Below are 14,775 nucleotides of genomic sequence, written 5' to 3' on the forward strand. Positions count from 1 at the left end.
TATTTATTTGAGACAGGGTTCTCCATAGCTTTTGGAGCCTGTCCTGGAACTAGCTCTTGTAGATCAGACTGGCCTCGAACTCACAGAGATTCGCCTGTCTCTGCTTCCCAAGTGCTGGGATTAAAGGTGTATGCCACCACCACCCGGCTTTATTTATTTATTTTTAATTAATTAATTAATTAATTTTGGTTTTTCAAGACTGGGTTTCTCTGTAGCTTTGGAGCCTGTCCTGGAACTCACTCTGTAGACCAGGCTGGCCTCGAACTCACAAAGATCCACCTGTCTGGGCTCAGATCTTCCAGCTTGACAGTGCAGTTTTTTATTAGACCAATCAGGTGCCTTAGGCAGACAAGCTAAAACAAATTCAACATATCTTTACATAATTAAACAAATGCAGCATAAGCAAAACTAACATACCTTTACAGTTAAAAATAACATTCTGCAACATAAACAAATGTAATACATCTTTGCCTGTTAAAATAACGTTCTACAACACAGTTCCCCTGAAATTGGAGTTACAGACATTTGTGAGCCTCCTGCTATAGGTACTGGGAATGGAACCCATCCCCTACGGGAGGAGTGAGTGCTCTTAACCACTCGGCCATCTCTGCAGCCCCAGGAACAATTGTTTACTATACTTATTATTGTGTGTGTATGGGTGTGGGCTTGTAAATGCCACGGTGTGTGAAGGTCAGAGGACAGCTGGCAGCAGTCAGTTCTCCTTACCTTCGTGTGGGTCCCGGGGATCAAACTCCAGTTGTCAGGCTCGGCCACGAGTACTTTCACCTATTCCTCTGCCTTGCCGGCTGATAATTTCCTATTCCACTCAAGTGATGAATAAGTAGTAGTGACTATAGGCTGTTTGCTTTAGTTCTTAGTGCTAGGGATCTCCAGTTGAGGGCCTCAAGCTTACTAGACTTTATCATCAAGGGAGGGAGAGAGGGAAGAGAGGAGAGATGAAGGAAGGGAGGGCAGGCAAAGTAACACCTATATGTGCCAGGATTTCAGCTCTGTGCCACTGTGTTCAGCTATACCCCCCCCCCCCCCCCCCCCCCCCCCCGCTTTTCTTTCCAAGATCAGGGATTGGTGGGATCTGGCCTGATCTGGGACTCTTTTTCCCTGTAGGATGGAGCTTGGCTGCCTGCATCTCAGGGGCTGGAAATGGCCATTAGAGTAGTCTGCGGGTGGGGCCTGGCTACTTGCACCTCAAAGGTCTTACATTTACAGTTGTTAGCTGCTGTGTAGGTGCTGAGAATGGAATCCAAGTCCTCTGGAAGAATAGTCAGCACTCCCAACCACTGAGCCATCTCTCTGGCTCCACCTTGCCTGCTTTTAGACAATGTTGGGGATTGAACCCAGGGTTCAACGCTAAGCAAGCACTCGATCAACTGAGTTACAACCCCAGTCCTTAAAATACGAAATACATCTTTCTGTTCATATTTACTGTTGAGACACACATGCAAAAGTTCCCAAACAATTCTAAAAGCTCATACAGTGTTTACTAAGACTACATGTTATGATTCTATAGTTTTTTGTTTGTTAATAGGGTCTTTCTTGCTGTGCGGCACAGGTTACTTCAAACTCACCATGAAGCTATGGCTTCCCTGTCTCCTGTAAAGTGCTGGGATTTGTCAGGCATGTACCACACCTGGTAGACAGTGTCTTTTCTCTTAGCTCTGGCTGTCCTGGAACTCACTATGTAGACCAGGCTGGCCTCAGAGTCAGAGAGATCCGCCTGCCACTTCCTCTCAAGTACTGGGATTAAAGGCATATGCCAACATGCCCAGTTAGAGTCTTTTCTGACAGAGCTTTTAAAACAGCTTCCTGAGCTGGGCGGTGGTGGTGCCTTTAATCCCAGCACTCGGGAGGCAGAGGCAGGCGGATCTCTGTGAGTTTAAGGCCAGCCTGGGCTACAAGAGCAAGTTCCAGGACAAGCTCCAAAGCTACAGAGAAACTCTGTCTCAGAAAGACAAAAACAAACAAACAAATAAACAACAACAACAACCAGCTTCCTGCCCAACTGTGGTGGTGTACATCTTTATTCTCAGTACTCAGGAGGCAGAGGCTAGTCTCGTCTACAGAGTGAGTTCCAAGACAGCCAAGGTTACACAGAGAAACCCAATCTTGAAAAACCAACCACGTCAACCGACTAACACCTGCTCTCTATCCTGTTAAAATGTTAAAAGTGCAGCTAGATAGAAACAGGAAGTTTTAGTAGCAAGTAGGTGCAAGGAAAGGAGGGCCAAGCTCCTGAAATCTCAAATCCATACTGCCAGGTTAGCAGGCCATCGAGGCAGGCCTTCCCGTTCTATTCATGGGGAAAAGGAGGGAGAAAAGGGAACGGCATCAGGAACTCAGATGGCATAGGACTAAGTAAGTCCTTGGGAACCTAGAAGCATGGAGCTGTTGGAGGCAGGAAGAACCCCTACTCTGGTATTTCCCAGCCTGTCTCACTGTGTAGCTCTGGCTGGCCTCCAACTCAGAGACTGGCCTGCTTTTGCTTCTCAAGAGCTGGGATTAAAGGAAGAGCCCCGCCATGCCCATCTTGCGGTAATTCTTTACTCTATCGTTGAGGCGCTGGAGAGAGTTCAAAGACACGGTTCTACGGAGGCAGAGCTAAAAGGAGCAGAGGGGACTCGTTTTCTTTCTTTTGAATGATGGGAGGGCTGTTCACTTTGGGGGAGGAGTTTCCTTACTGCCTCACACTGAGTGTCGGGATGTGGGTAACCCTTCACACCCACTGTACGGGAAAAGTAAGAGTTGGGACACCTGGATTTATGACCTCAGGCTCACAGCACAGCTGACACGTAGGGACCGGGTTCCGAGAGAACCGAGGGTAATGGCCACAGGAGTGCTGAGACCAGCTTTACCGGGACACTGTCTCAGCTTTGGGGTGTTCTAGCAACTACCATTCACAGTGGGCCGGCCTCTGCATAGCCATTTCATTTAGTCTTTACCTAAGCTATTTAGACCGTATTATTCCAGTTTACAGAAGAGAAACCAGAATTCGTCATCTGCTGGTATAAGAGTCACTTGATATGGCTTGACAAGGACAAGAAGTCACAAACTGGGACGATCGTTGGGACTATACACGTCAATTTTGCTGAATTTCGGTCTGTTCCGTAGTTCCCACGAAGATTCTAATGCGCAGGCGCAGACTGTCCTGGCGCGCGTCTTCGAGGGGCCCCTTGCACAGGCCGCGGTCGCCCTCTGCTGACGCAGTGCGGAAGCGCGCGGAGCGTGAACGTTAAGGAGAGAGTCCTCTCGCCCGGTAGAGGGCGTCATGCAACGTCCGGCGTAACTCAGCGTGTGTGGCCCTTCTATGAGGACTTCCGGTCTGATCTCGCTGATTCGTGCCGTGGCGCTCAACGTTCTTCAGATCACAGTAAACAAGAGACGTGCGCCGACCCGGAAGTGGAAACTCTTGCTTCACGGTCTGGCCGACCGGAAGAAGACGGAAAGGAAGTTGTAGCGATGGCTGTGGCCGTGGCTACCGCCGGGGTCCTGATGGGCTCGGAGCCCGGCCCCGCGGAAGAGCTCGCTAAACTCGAGTACTTGTCTTTGGTGTCGAAAGTTTGCACGGAGCTGGACAATCACTTGGGCATCAACGACAAGGATCTGGGTGAGCTGAAGGAGCTCCCTCTGGCCTTTGAGTTTGGGGTCGAGGGAGGCAAGAGAAAAGTGGTTGACGGTTGTGTGTTTGTCATCGGGACCTCGGGCTCCGGGAACCTGCGGCAGTGGCCTCTGCCTGAGAACCCTCCAGACCGCACTGTTAGAAACCGCTTCTCAGAGCTGCCAGTGAAGGCTGGGGCTACCATTGTTTTTCAGCTCTGAGTGGTTATACGGCTTTAACAATAGCTGCAGCAGCCCCCGCGAAGATGATGGTGGCGATTAGGGCTGATATTTTCTAGAAGCTCACGAGATATTTGGGATAGCTCTCCATCTTCATTATCTTGTTAGGTCATCGCTACCCCGAGGCAGTAGTCAGCGTTTGTGCTGTGAGCCGTGTTCTTGACTATTCTCATATTCTTGTCTGTCTAGGGGCAAACTATGACTAGGGAACCCAAAAAAAAATTAAGAGAGGGTGTGTTTGTGAGTCAGGAGCATGTGGGGAGCAATTCCATTTGATGGGTCAGGGTTGCTTCATTTGTTACAGGAGAAAATGGCTGTGGATGGACGAAGATTTAGACATGGGTGGTAGAAAGATTATGAGTAAAAGGTGTCACCTGTTTTTTACTCTTAAATATTTTTTTCCTTTATGTAGTTGGGTGTTTTGTCTGCATGTGTGTCTGTGCCTCTCATGGGTGCCTGGGGCCTGCAGAGGCCAGAAGAGTGTTTCAGGTCCCCTGGGACTGGAATTACAGACAGCTGAGGGCCAGCTTGTGGGTGCTGGGAATAGAACCTGAGTTCTCTGGAAGAGCAGTCAGTGCTATTAACGTGTGAGCCTTCTCTCTAGACCCAAGTATTTCATTTCATTTCATTTCATTTTGTTGTATGTGCATGAGTGTTTTGTCTGAATGTATGTCTGTGTGTCAGCTGTGTGCATGGAGCTCACAGAGGCTATGGATGCCTTGAAACTGGAGTTGCAAATTGTTGTGAGCTGTTATGTGGGTTCTGGGAATCAAACCAAGGTCCTTTGGAAGAGCACACCCTCTCATTTTCATAAGGGCTCCATCTCACTGCTGGGCCATCCCCGCAGCCCTGATTTTCCTGTAATTTACTGTCTTTATTTTGATGTCTATCCCTGATGCAGTCCTTTGTCTTGGGACAGAAGAACCTTGAATGGGAACTCTCTGAACTCACAATCTGGCCTGGTAGCAAGCATGTTTTTGCTGTTTCTTTAGCTTATTTTCAGCTACTAGCAGAGATCCTCAGCTCTGGTTTCTCACTGTTTCTCTGACCCCCATGCTTGAACTAAAATGTATGGATTTCATCTCCCTCTCCAAGCAGCTGCCAGGAATTTCAGCTTGCTTGTCCTGTTATTTGCTTTCAAACACTAATAAAGTTTTCCTTGAGCTTCAAAAACTAAATAAAAGTAGTTTCTTGGGACTGGAGAAATGGCTCAGTGGCTAAGAGCAGGGCTACTCTTCCAAAGGATGTGAGTTAGATTCCAGCACCCATACCCATGTGGTGGCTCACAGCCATTTGTAGCTCCAGTCACAGAGGCTCAGCACCCTCTTTGGCTTCTGCAGGCACCAGGCGCGATTGTGGTATACATGCAGGCAAAACACGCGTCTTAGTTAGGGTTTCCATCGCTGTGAAGAGACACTATGACCACAGCAACTCTTTAAAAAACATTGAATTGGGTGGCTTGCAGTTCAGAGATTCAGTCCATTAACGACATGGTGGGACATGGTGGTGTGCAGGCAGACATGGTGCTGGAGACGGAGCTGAGAGTTCTATGTCTTGTCCAGGCAAGAAGTGAATTGAGACACTGGGTGTTATCTTGAGCTTATATGAGACCTCAAATCCCACCTCCACAGTGACATGTTCTCCAACAAGACCACAATTCCAACAAGGCCGCACTTCCTAATAGTGTCTCCTATTTGGGGGCCATTTTCTTTCAAACTGCAACACCCATACACATGAAATAAATTATTTTTAAAATAATGATTTTTTTTTCTTTTGCACTAAGTAGATTGTTTTTAAGGCTATTGGGTGACCTGGTTAGTTTTTTTGTTTTGTTTTTGTATTTTTGAGACAGGGTTTCTCTTTAGCTTTGGAGGCTGTCCTGGAACTAGCTCTTGTAGACCAGGCTGACCTCAAACTCACAGAGATCCGCCTGCCTCTGCCTCCCGAGTGCTGGGATTAAAGGCATGCGCCACCACTGCCCAACTAACCTGATTAGTTTTTAACATTTGAAACAATCTCTAGATGGATTTCCCATTTTTAATTCATTTAAAATTTTTGTCATTTACAGCTGAGTTTGTGATCAGTCTTGCTGAGAAAAATACCACCTTTGATACTTTTAAGTCTTCTCTGGTCAAAAATGGAGCAGAATTCACAGTATGTATATCTGAAGAGTCTTCATGGATTTTTTTTCTTTCTGTTTTGGTGTTGCTACTGAATTTAAATTTTGATAGGACTAAAGGATTTCAGGTAGGAAGGGGACAGTTTGTACATACCAGTTAAACAAGTTGTCATTGTGTAATGTGCCATGCTGGCGAGGGAGCCGGGTTTCCAGTGTGGCTTTCCTAGGATGCGGTAGAATTTCCATCATGAAGTCTCTGCTGATGTTTACGCTCTTGTTCTGTGCTCAGGAAGTCAGGAATGAGCGGTGTAGGAGGCAGTTTTAAAAGATGGGACATTAAATGGTCTCTGGGTGTGATCTGAGCCAATGGTTCTCAGCCTTCCTGCCTCTGTGACCCTTTAATACAGCTCCTCATGTTGTGGGGACCCCAGCCATAAAATGATTTCTGTTGCTGCTTCAAAACTGTAATTGTGCTACTGCTATGAATTGCAATACCTGTGTTTCTGATGGTCTTAGCTGACCCCTGTGAAAGTGCCATTTGCCCCCAAAGGGGTTGTGACCCCTAGGTTGAGAACCACTGGTCTAAGTTACTACTCTGGCTTCATGCTATCCCAGGGTGGCCTTCCATGCTGTCTTGCTGTGGTCAGCTCAGTTCAACTGCACAAGCACCCTTGCCTGCAGCACATCCTTTGCCTTCCCCTGTACACTTCACCACTGATCCAGAGGATGACATCTCTGTCTTGTGCTTCTTTTCTTCAAAGGATTCTCTTATTAGCAACCTGTTGCGGCTTATCCAAACCATGCGGCCTCCGGCAAAGCCTTCTACTAGCAAAGGTAAGCAGGGCTCCCAGCTGAGCTGAGCCTCAAAGGGTCTGGAAGGTGACTACCCTGTAAATTGCACTTTGCCCTCCCCTGTTGCTAAGCAAGGGAATGGTCTAGTTAGATTCTGAGACATTCAAATGAGGACTGACATGCCCCTCCCCTCCGTGATGGCCACAGAGCTTGTAGAGGCTTTCAGTCCTTGGATTCAGAGAATTAAATTGTTTCTAGTAATTTTGTGATTACTATGTAGCAAAATGCTATATGTTTTTTAATTTGATAAAATTTTAATGATGAAGTTATTTTATTAACCTGTAATACTATTAAATATGTCTCTCTTTTTTTTTTTTTTTTTACATTTTCATGCTCCTTAATGAACTAAGATCCAGTTGTTAAACCCAAAACTGAAAAGGAAAAGCTGAAGGAACTCTTCCCTGTCCTTTGCCAGCCAGACAACCCTTCAGTGCGGGTACGGATGCTATTTGGGCAATGTCTGCCCTCGTGTATGTTCTGTTTCTTTTCATCTCCTTAGTGACTGTATGAATTTTAACTTTGCCTGCTGTATGTTTTTCCGGGTAAGACCATGAAAGGGTCCAGAGAATGATAGTTAGGGACCGTGAGCTTGGGGACTCAGGGAAGCAGTGGTGCGGGATATGAAAAGACTTAAGATTCTGACAAAGGTGCCCAGTGTAAAAATTAGAAAATTTTTTCTCTATTGCATATTAAAAGATGTAATTTTTGAAATGTTTTCATTTGTAATATTTTTCTTTTAGGCTAGGTGTGCTGGTGAATCCCTTTAATTTTAGCATTTGGGAGGTAGACAAGGATCTCTATGTAAAGCCAGCCTGGTTTACATATCAAGTTCCAGGACAGCCAGGGCTACAGAGAGAGACTGTTTCCAAAAAAATAAAAATGATTAATAAATTATAGAATTTCCTGAGTACCTATTAGTCTCAGAGATTTGAGGAGAAAAACCACCGACCCAAAGCATCACCAAATTAATTAAAGCAAGCTTTTTTATTGGTGCACCTGGGCTGCCTCTCCCTAAGTCAAGATCCAAGAGGTCAGCATTGGACGTGGAGAAGATAGGTTTTTGTAGTTTTGGGGTAGGGGTTTCCAAATGGGGAGATTTGGCAGGCAGATAGGTGTGGTTACAGAAGCAGACCATAACAAAGAGGTCCTAACCTTTTGAAACATAGATAGGGTTGCAGGATAGTTACAACTACCTCCTGAAACAAAGGCACAGCTGCAAGGTGATCAGAAGGTCTTTTTAAAACAAAGACATGATTGCCACTTCTGGAACAGGCAGTGCAGAGCCATATGTAGTTATAAGTGGGACACAGCCCAGTCCTTAAGAAACAGAGATTTAATCATAAACAGGAATGGACCTAGTTTGTCTTTACTATGAGAAGGCTTTTAAGCCCAAGATGGAGGCAGGCTGGTTCATCATACCGCTGTGTGCCACATACTACTCTAAGTACCGAGTAAGCAACAAAAAGAGAACAGATAAGATTTTCTGCCTTTTTGGAGATTATATGCTGTTTTGGGAAGGAGAGTAGGAAGTTAGCATGTAAGTAGTGGGAAAGAGAGATGGACAGTAAACAAGGGGGCTGGCTCCATAACCCCAGGTACCAAGATCTGATGCTCAGGTTCCTCAGACAAAATGACATATAAAGCTCCAAAGCTACAGAGAAACCCTGTCTCCAAAAACAAAAACCAAAAAAACAAAAATAAAATGACATATAGCATCCATGCATCCTCTTACATGCTTTACGTCATTTCTAGACTACCCAATATAATGTAAGCAGTATGTAAGCATTGCCTAGGCAGTCAAGGAAACCTGTAAATACACAATTGGCTGAGTCCAGGATATTTTCAGCACAGAGGGCTAATAGTCTGTGTCACAGTGAATAGTAGTAAGCACTGTGGAAAGTAATTAAATGGGGAATGCAGAAAGAATGTTGCTTTTGAAAAGTTTTGATGTCTGGAGCTGGAGAGATGGCTCAGCGGGTAAAGGTGCTTGCCACCAAGCTTGACAACCCGAGTTTGATCCCCGGACCCACATCATGTTGGAAGGAGAGAAGTGACCTCCACACTGCAGGCTAGTGATGTGACAGTGGGCAGATTGTTTCTTCTTCTTCTCGTTACTTTGCTGACCTCTGACCTTGCAGACCATGCTGGATGAGGAAGATGTGAAAGTCGCTGTGGATGTCTTGAAAGAGCTGGAAGCTTTAATGCCCAGTGCAGCAGGCCAAGAGAAACAAAGAGACACTGAGCACAGGTTTGTCCCTTGTATCCTTATCCTGTTCATTTGCATATTTAGTAGGCTGTGACAGTTGAATTTCATGGACCTGTTAAGCAAACCCTGGGGCAAGTGTGTAGATTCTCAACTGGCTATGCACTAGATTGGGTTTTCATTGCTCCATGCTAAAAAGGTGTTCAGAAGTTAGAAACCGGAGCTGAAGGAGGCCAGCGCTCTCTGTGATCTGAGTCCTGACTGACCTGTGGGGATGTGGTGGTCGTTGAAATGCCTGTCCAGGTCAGCAGTTAGAGGGTGCCCAGCTTACACACAGTGGTGCTGTGCTGAGTGCTTGGGGATGCAGAGGTGAAATTGGGTTGATTTATTTTTCAGACAGGTTCTTGTTGATTTATTAGGGACAGGACAAAGAAGAAGAAGAGGAGTCGGAGCCGAGACCGCGACAGAGACCGGGACAGGGACCGAGACAAGGACCGAGAGCGAGACAGAGACCGAGACAGAGACAGAGAACGAGATAGAGACAGAGACCATAAGCGGAGACACCGTTCCCGCTCTCGGTCACATTCCAGGACCCGGGAGAGGACTAAGGGGAAGTCTAGATACCGGTCCAGGAGCAGAAGTCAGAGTCCCTTCAAAGATCGGAAGGATCGGGAAAAGTATGGGGAGAGGAATATTGACAGATGGCGGGACAAGCATGTGGACCGTCCTCCCCCTGAAGAGCCTGCCATTGGGGACATTTACAATGGCAAAGTGACCAGCATCATGCAATTTGGTTGCTTTGTGCAGCTGGAGGGCCTAAGGTAATGGTTGGTACTCTTTCATATCAGTGATGGCAAAATGTCTTTTACTGCTGAGGTAGGGGTATGTGTGTGTTTGTATGCTAAGAAGCTATGCACGGTTATACTTTAGTTATTCAGGTATACCAGCATTCTTAGAAAGTTTTACTTTTAAAAACAATTGTATTTTATTTTTGAGATGGAGTCTGGCTATTCTGACTGTCCTAGAATTCTCTGTATAGACCACGATGGCTTCAGGCTCACAGAGATCCACTTATCTCTGCCTCCCAGTTGCTGGGATTAAAGGTCTGCGCCACAGTGTCCAGCCTTTTTGTTGACTTTGGGTTTGCTTTTGTTTGTTTTGTGGTGCTGTGCTTCAAGTTTAAGGCCTTGAGTATATTAGACAAGTTCCCTGCCACATTCTTAGCCTTAGATTCTTTTTTGATTTTGAAATATCCCAGAGCCATTTATCCCTTCCTCTGCCGTCAGGAGATCTGCCTTTTGCTGGTTGTGACAGTTGAGAATTGATCCCTCCCTTCCCGCTCTGGCAGTATCTTTTCTTTGGGAGGGTGGTAATGGCTTTTTTCTGTGGATGTTGGAGATCCAGACTCGGGTCCTCATGCCCTTCACCAACTGGGCCATCTCCTTTATCTTTTTGAGACAGAGTCTCATGGTTACAGACAGTGGGTGCAGCCTCAGGCTTACTGTATATCCCAGGCTGAACTGTAACTCATGGTCTCCTGCCTTGCCTCCTAGTGCAGAGGTTTCAGGCCTGTGAAGACTTTTGTGCAGTTCCAGTAGGAGTAGATGAAGTGCTAATCTAATTAATCCTTATCAGTTAAAAATCGGGAGTCAGATATCGGGGTAAGAACCTGAAAGCTCAGAGAGTCAGAGGACCAGCTGCTTCCTACCTCTTATTCCTCGTCCAAAAAGGCCGAGATCCTCTCTCAGCCCCACTTTTCTACATCCTGTGTCCTCTGTCCTCTCTCTATAGTCCTCCAGACGTCTATGGTTAGCTAGTGGCTAGCTCTACCCTCTGACTCTAAGCAAGCTTTATTTGTCAGAACACTATCAAAATAACACACAACAAGTTGAAGTTTAGGGGACAGGTTTGCTTAGACATATTCCAGAACTGATTGACTTTCTCTCAGGAAGCGGTGGGAAGGCCTCGTGCACATCTCTGAGCTCCGACGGGAAGGCCGGGTGGCCAATGTGGCTGATGTTGTGAGCAAAGGCCAGAGGGTGAAGGTCAAAGTATTGTCCTTCACTGGGACGAAGACCAGCCTGAGCATGAAGGTAGGTGATGTGTTCAGGCTGTTTCCACAGCTGCTGGCCTGGGGTGTGTTGGAAGACAGCGCGTGAACAGCACCTTTGTTACTGGCTCTAGGATGTGGATCAAGAGACAGGAGAGGATCTAAACCCAAATCGACGTCGAAACCTTGTCGGGGAGACCAATGAAGAGACATCAATGCGGAACCCTGACAGACCCACCCACCTCTCGCTTGTCAGTGCTCCTGAAGTAGAAGATGACTCACTGGAGCGCAAGCGGCTCACCCGGATCTCTGACCCAGAGAAGTGGGAGATCAAACAGGTTGGGGCTTAGAGGCACTCAGCATGTAGTATGGGGGTTAGGAGTGTGGGCCTAGACATGGCACCCCGTGGTGGCTTCTGTCCACTTAACTAGTTGTGTGAGCTGAGTCATTGCACCTAGTGTGCCTTGGTGCCCCTGATCCGTCCACCAGGGCCAGTGGTGGTGGTGTAAAGTGAGCAGAGATCAAACTTAGTGCTGTTCTGTGGTTTCCTTGTTATTTTCCTCTTTCTGCAGTGAGCAGTAGTGAGTCTGTGTCAAGCCCTGTGTAGCTCTAGGGCTGCAAAGACAGTATTTCATAGTTCCTGCCTTGGGGAACTCATTGTCCAGTACGGCAGAGAAAGTGTTAAGTGAATAACTGGGGCTACGTGCCAGATGATCAATGTGTGCTGGGTGCTTGTGGCAACCCTTCCTGGGGACAATACCCCTAGGCCCATGCCTTCAACACCATGTCTTGCTGTTCCCTGGGGATGGATGTGTACCTCATTCTTGACTCTGCCATGCTGTTCCAGGAGAAGCAGTTTGTTTCCCTGTGTGAAGTCTGAGCTAACACTGAGAAAGAGCCTTGCTCCTAGGCACAGATCTTAGTTACAAGCGCTGCCTCTGTCCTTCCCCAGATGATTGCTGCCAATGTGCTTTCCAAAGAAGAATTTCCAGACTTCGATGAGGAGACCGGCATTCTCCCTAAAGTGGACGATGAGGAAGGTAGTCTGCTGTTGAATTATCTGGGCGAGGGCTGGGGAGGCTGGCTGGCAAGCTGTGTCACTCTGTAGAGTGGGCTCTTTCTAGTTTACCCAAGGCGGTGTTTGTCTGGTCCCTGCAGCTCGCCACTCACCTGGATAGAGAGAGGCATATGTTTAGATTACCAGTGGACCTATTGGGTTCTTTTACTTTTTTGGGATCCAGTACTTTTCTTTCTTTTTTTTTTTTTTTTTTTTTTTTTTTTTTTTTTTTTTACATAGGTTTTCTCTGTAACAGCCCCAGATATCCTGGAACTTGATCCGTAGACCAGGCTGGCCTTGAACTCACTGAAATCCACCTGCCTCTGCCTCCCAAGTGCTGGGATTAAAGCTGTGCACCACTACTGCCCAGCCCAATACCATTTAAAAAATATTTTTAAAAGGTTTTAAAATTTTTATTATATGTTTATATGTTTTTTGAGGCAGAGTCTCTCCATTATGTAGCTCTGGCTAGCCTAGAACTTGCTAGGTAGACCAGGCTGGCCTTGAACTCACAAAGATCCACCTGCCACCTGCTGAGAATAAAAATGCAGTGCTTGAGGAGGACAGCAGGGGGCAGCAGAGGGTGAGAACTCAGATCCCCCTGAAACTGGAGTTTCAGTGTTGTGAGTGCCATATGAGTGCTGGGAATTGAACTCAGGACCTCTAGAAGTGCAGCCAGTGCTCTTAATCTCTGAGCCATCTGTCCAGTCCATGGTTTGTTTTTTTTTTGTTGTTGTTTGTTTTTTTTGGTTTTTTGTTTCACTGTGTTACCCTGACTGTCCTGGAACTTGTGTGTGTTATTATTTTTATGTGCCTTGGTGTTGACCAGCATGTATGTCTGTGTGAGGGTGTCAGACCCTGGACTTATAGACAGTTGTGAGCTGCCATGTGGTTGCTGGGAATTGAACCCAGGTCCTCTGGAAGAGCAGTCAGTTGGGGGTTTTTGTTGTTGTTGTTACTGTTGCTGCTGCTGTTTTTTAATGTTCATTGGTGTTTTGCCAGCATGTGTGTCTGTGTAAGGGTGTCAGATCTTGGGAGTTACAAGAAGTTGTGAACTGCCATGTATTTGCTGGGAATTGAACCAGGTTCTCTCGAAGAGCAGCCAGTGCTCTTAACTACTGAGCCATCTCCCCAGCCTGGAATTGTTTTAATGAAAATGATTGGTCATTTCCGTCTTGTTTGTGGCTAATTCCTTTTGTTGGACTTTTAGATGAAGATCTTGAAATTGAGCTGGTTGAGGAGGAGCCTCCATTCCTGAGAGGGCACACAAAGCAGAGCATGGATATGAGCCCCATCAAAATTGTTAAGGTGAGAAGTGTTAAGTAAAAATAATAAGAGAGAGGCAGTTCTGCTGGTACAAGAAATCCAATTAGGTCAAATCAAAATGCCCATCGTTTTATTAAGAATGGCGCTCTCAGGTGACAGGGAGACAGGACAGCAGGGCGCCCATGCAGACCCGAAAACCCCGTGTTTCTCCTATAGGAGCCCACTTCATACCCTGTGGGATTGGTCCTGAATGAGGCACACATCATCCCCAGGGAACAGTAAGACCTGGTGCTGAAGGCATGGGCTCAGGGGTATTGTTCCCAGGGAAGGGTCAGGACCTGACAGGCTGGGATTTGGAGTCCAAACAAATACAACTCCTGGGCCTGGGGGCCGGGGGCCATGCCCCCAACTTAACAAGAAGAATGGGACTTTTACCTGGAAATATCCACTGCCTTGTTTTCTTGAAGTAATAGTATCAGCATAATCAGGAGTCAGGCCGACTGACTGGTAACCAGGGTCTGTGCCTTGAAAATGGAGAGGGGCTCAGCTCTGCTGCTTTGCCTGTTTCGCCTTTGTCTGCATACATTATTGCTTTTTGAGAGAAAGCAGAGATAAAGAGAAGTGCTTGCTCTGCCATTAGGGCTTGCTTCTCTGGGACCCTGGAAGGCAGAATTGCAAGAATGCAAACCAGAATTCTCAAAAATTTTGGTGTGGAAAAGATTATCTTTTGAAGGTCTGCCAGCCCAGCAAGCCCATATAATGCTCATAATGGTGATTTGTTTGTTCTCTGAGAAAAGCTCTTAGTCTGTAGCCTGGTTGGCCTGGAACTCGCAGATCTGTCCCTGCCTCTGCCCCCTGGGTGTGAGCCCCCACATCCAGCTGTAATCCCTGTCGCAGTCTTCCTGTGCTGCTGCACTATTAGTGGTGGGGAATTCCCTGACCTCTGCGGGAGCATGTGAAGAATCCGATGGTGAATTCTAACTGGAACACGCACACTGGTCTGAATTTAGTTCTCAGGGTTATAGAGAACTTCTTTCTATTCTTTTCCCCTGACTGCCACCCTTGTGTTCACATGTGTGCACATTGTGAGAGTACAGGCATGTGGCTCTATCACAGTTCATGTGTGGAAGTTAGATGACAACTTGAGGTGACAGTCCTCGCCTTCCACCTTGTTTGAGAAGGGGTCTCTTGTTCACCCTTGCGCACACCAGACTAGCTTTCTTGTCTATTCTTCCCATTTCATTGTAGAAATGCTAGGATTACAAAGATGTTCGCTGCTATGCCTGGCTTTGTGTGGGCTTGGGATCTGAACTCCGGTCCTCACACTTGTGGGGCATGTGCTTTACTCCCTGAGACATCTCTCTAGTTTTCCTTTT

At 46.7% G+C, this 14,775-nt stretch overlaps 1 protein-coding gene across 1 annotated transcript in view; it reads left to right on the plus strand.

Annotated features, from left to right (window-relative positions):
- The first annotated feature begins 3,440 nt into the window (after positions 1 to 3,440).
- Positions 3,441 to 14,775, plus strand: part of Dhx8 (DEAH-box helicase 8) — a 35,236-nt gene continuing 23,901 nt past the window's right edge. Inside the window, 11 exon segments of the mRNA XM_050156879.1 lie at positions 3,441 to 3,622; positions 5,921 to 6,006; positions 6,733 to 6,805; positions 7,174 to 7,259; positions 8,962 to 9,071; positions 9,446 to 9,847; positions 10,975 to 11,119; positions 11,211 to 11,414; positions 12,029 to 12,116; positions 13,344 to 13,441; positions 14,297 to 14,369. Coding sequence (XP_050012836.1) covers positions 3,475 to 3,622; positions 5,921 to 6,006; positions 6,733 to 6,805; positions 7,174 to 7,259; positions 8,962 to 9,071; positions 9,446 to 9,847; positions 10,975 to 11,119; positions 11,211 to 11,414; positions 12,029 to 12,116; positions 13,344 to 13,441; positions 14,297 to 14,369 — 1,513 coding nt within the window. The 5' untranslated portion in view covers positions 3,441 to 3,474.

The sequence above is a fragment of the Alexandromys fortis genome, unplaced genomic scaffold (assembly GCF_014885135.2).
Source record: "Alexandromys fortis isolate MF-2015 unplaced genomic scaffold, M_Fortis_MF-2015_v1.1 scaffold_31, whole genome shotgun sequence".
In the NCBI taxonomy this organism is placed as follows: Eukaryota; Metazoa; Chordata; class Mammalia; order Rodentia; family Cricetidae; genus Alexandromys; species Alexandromys fortis.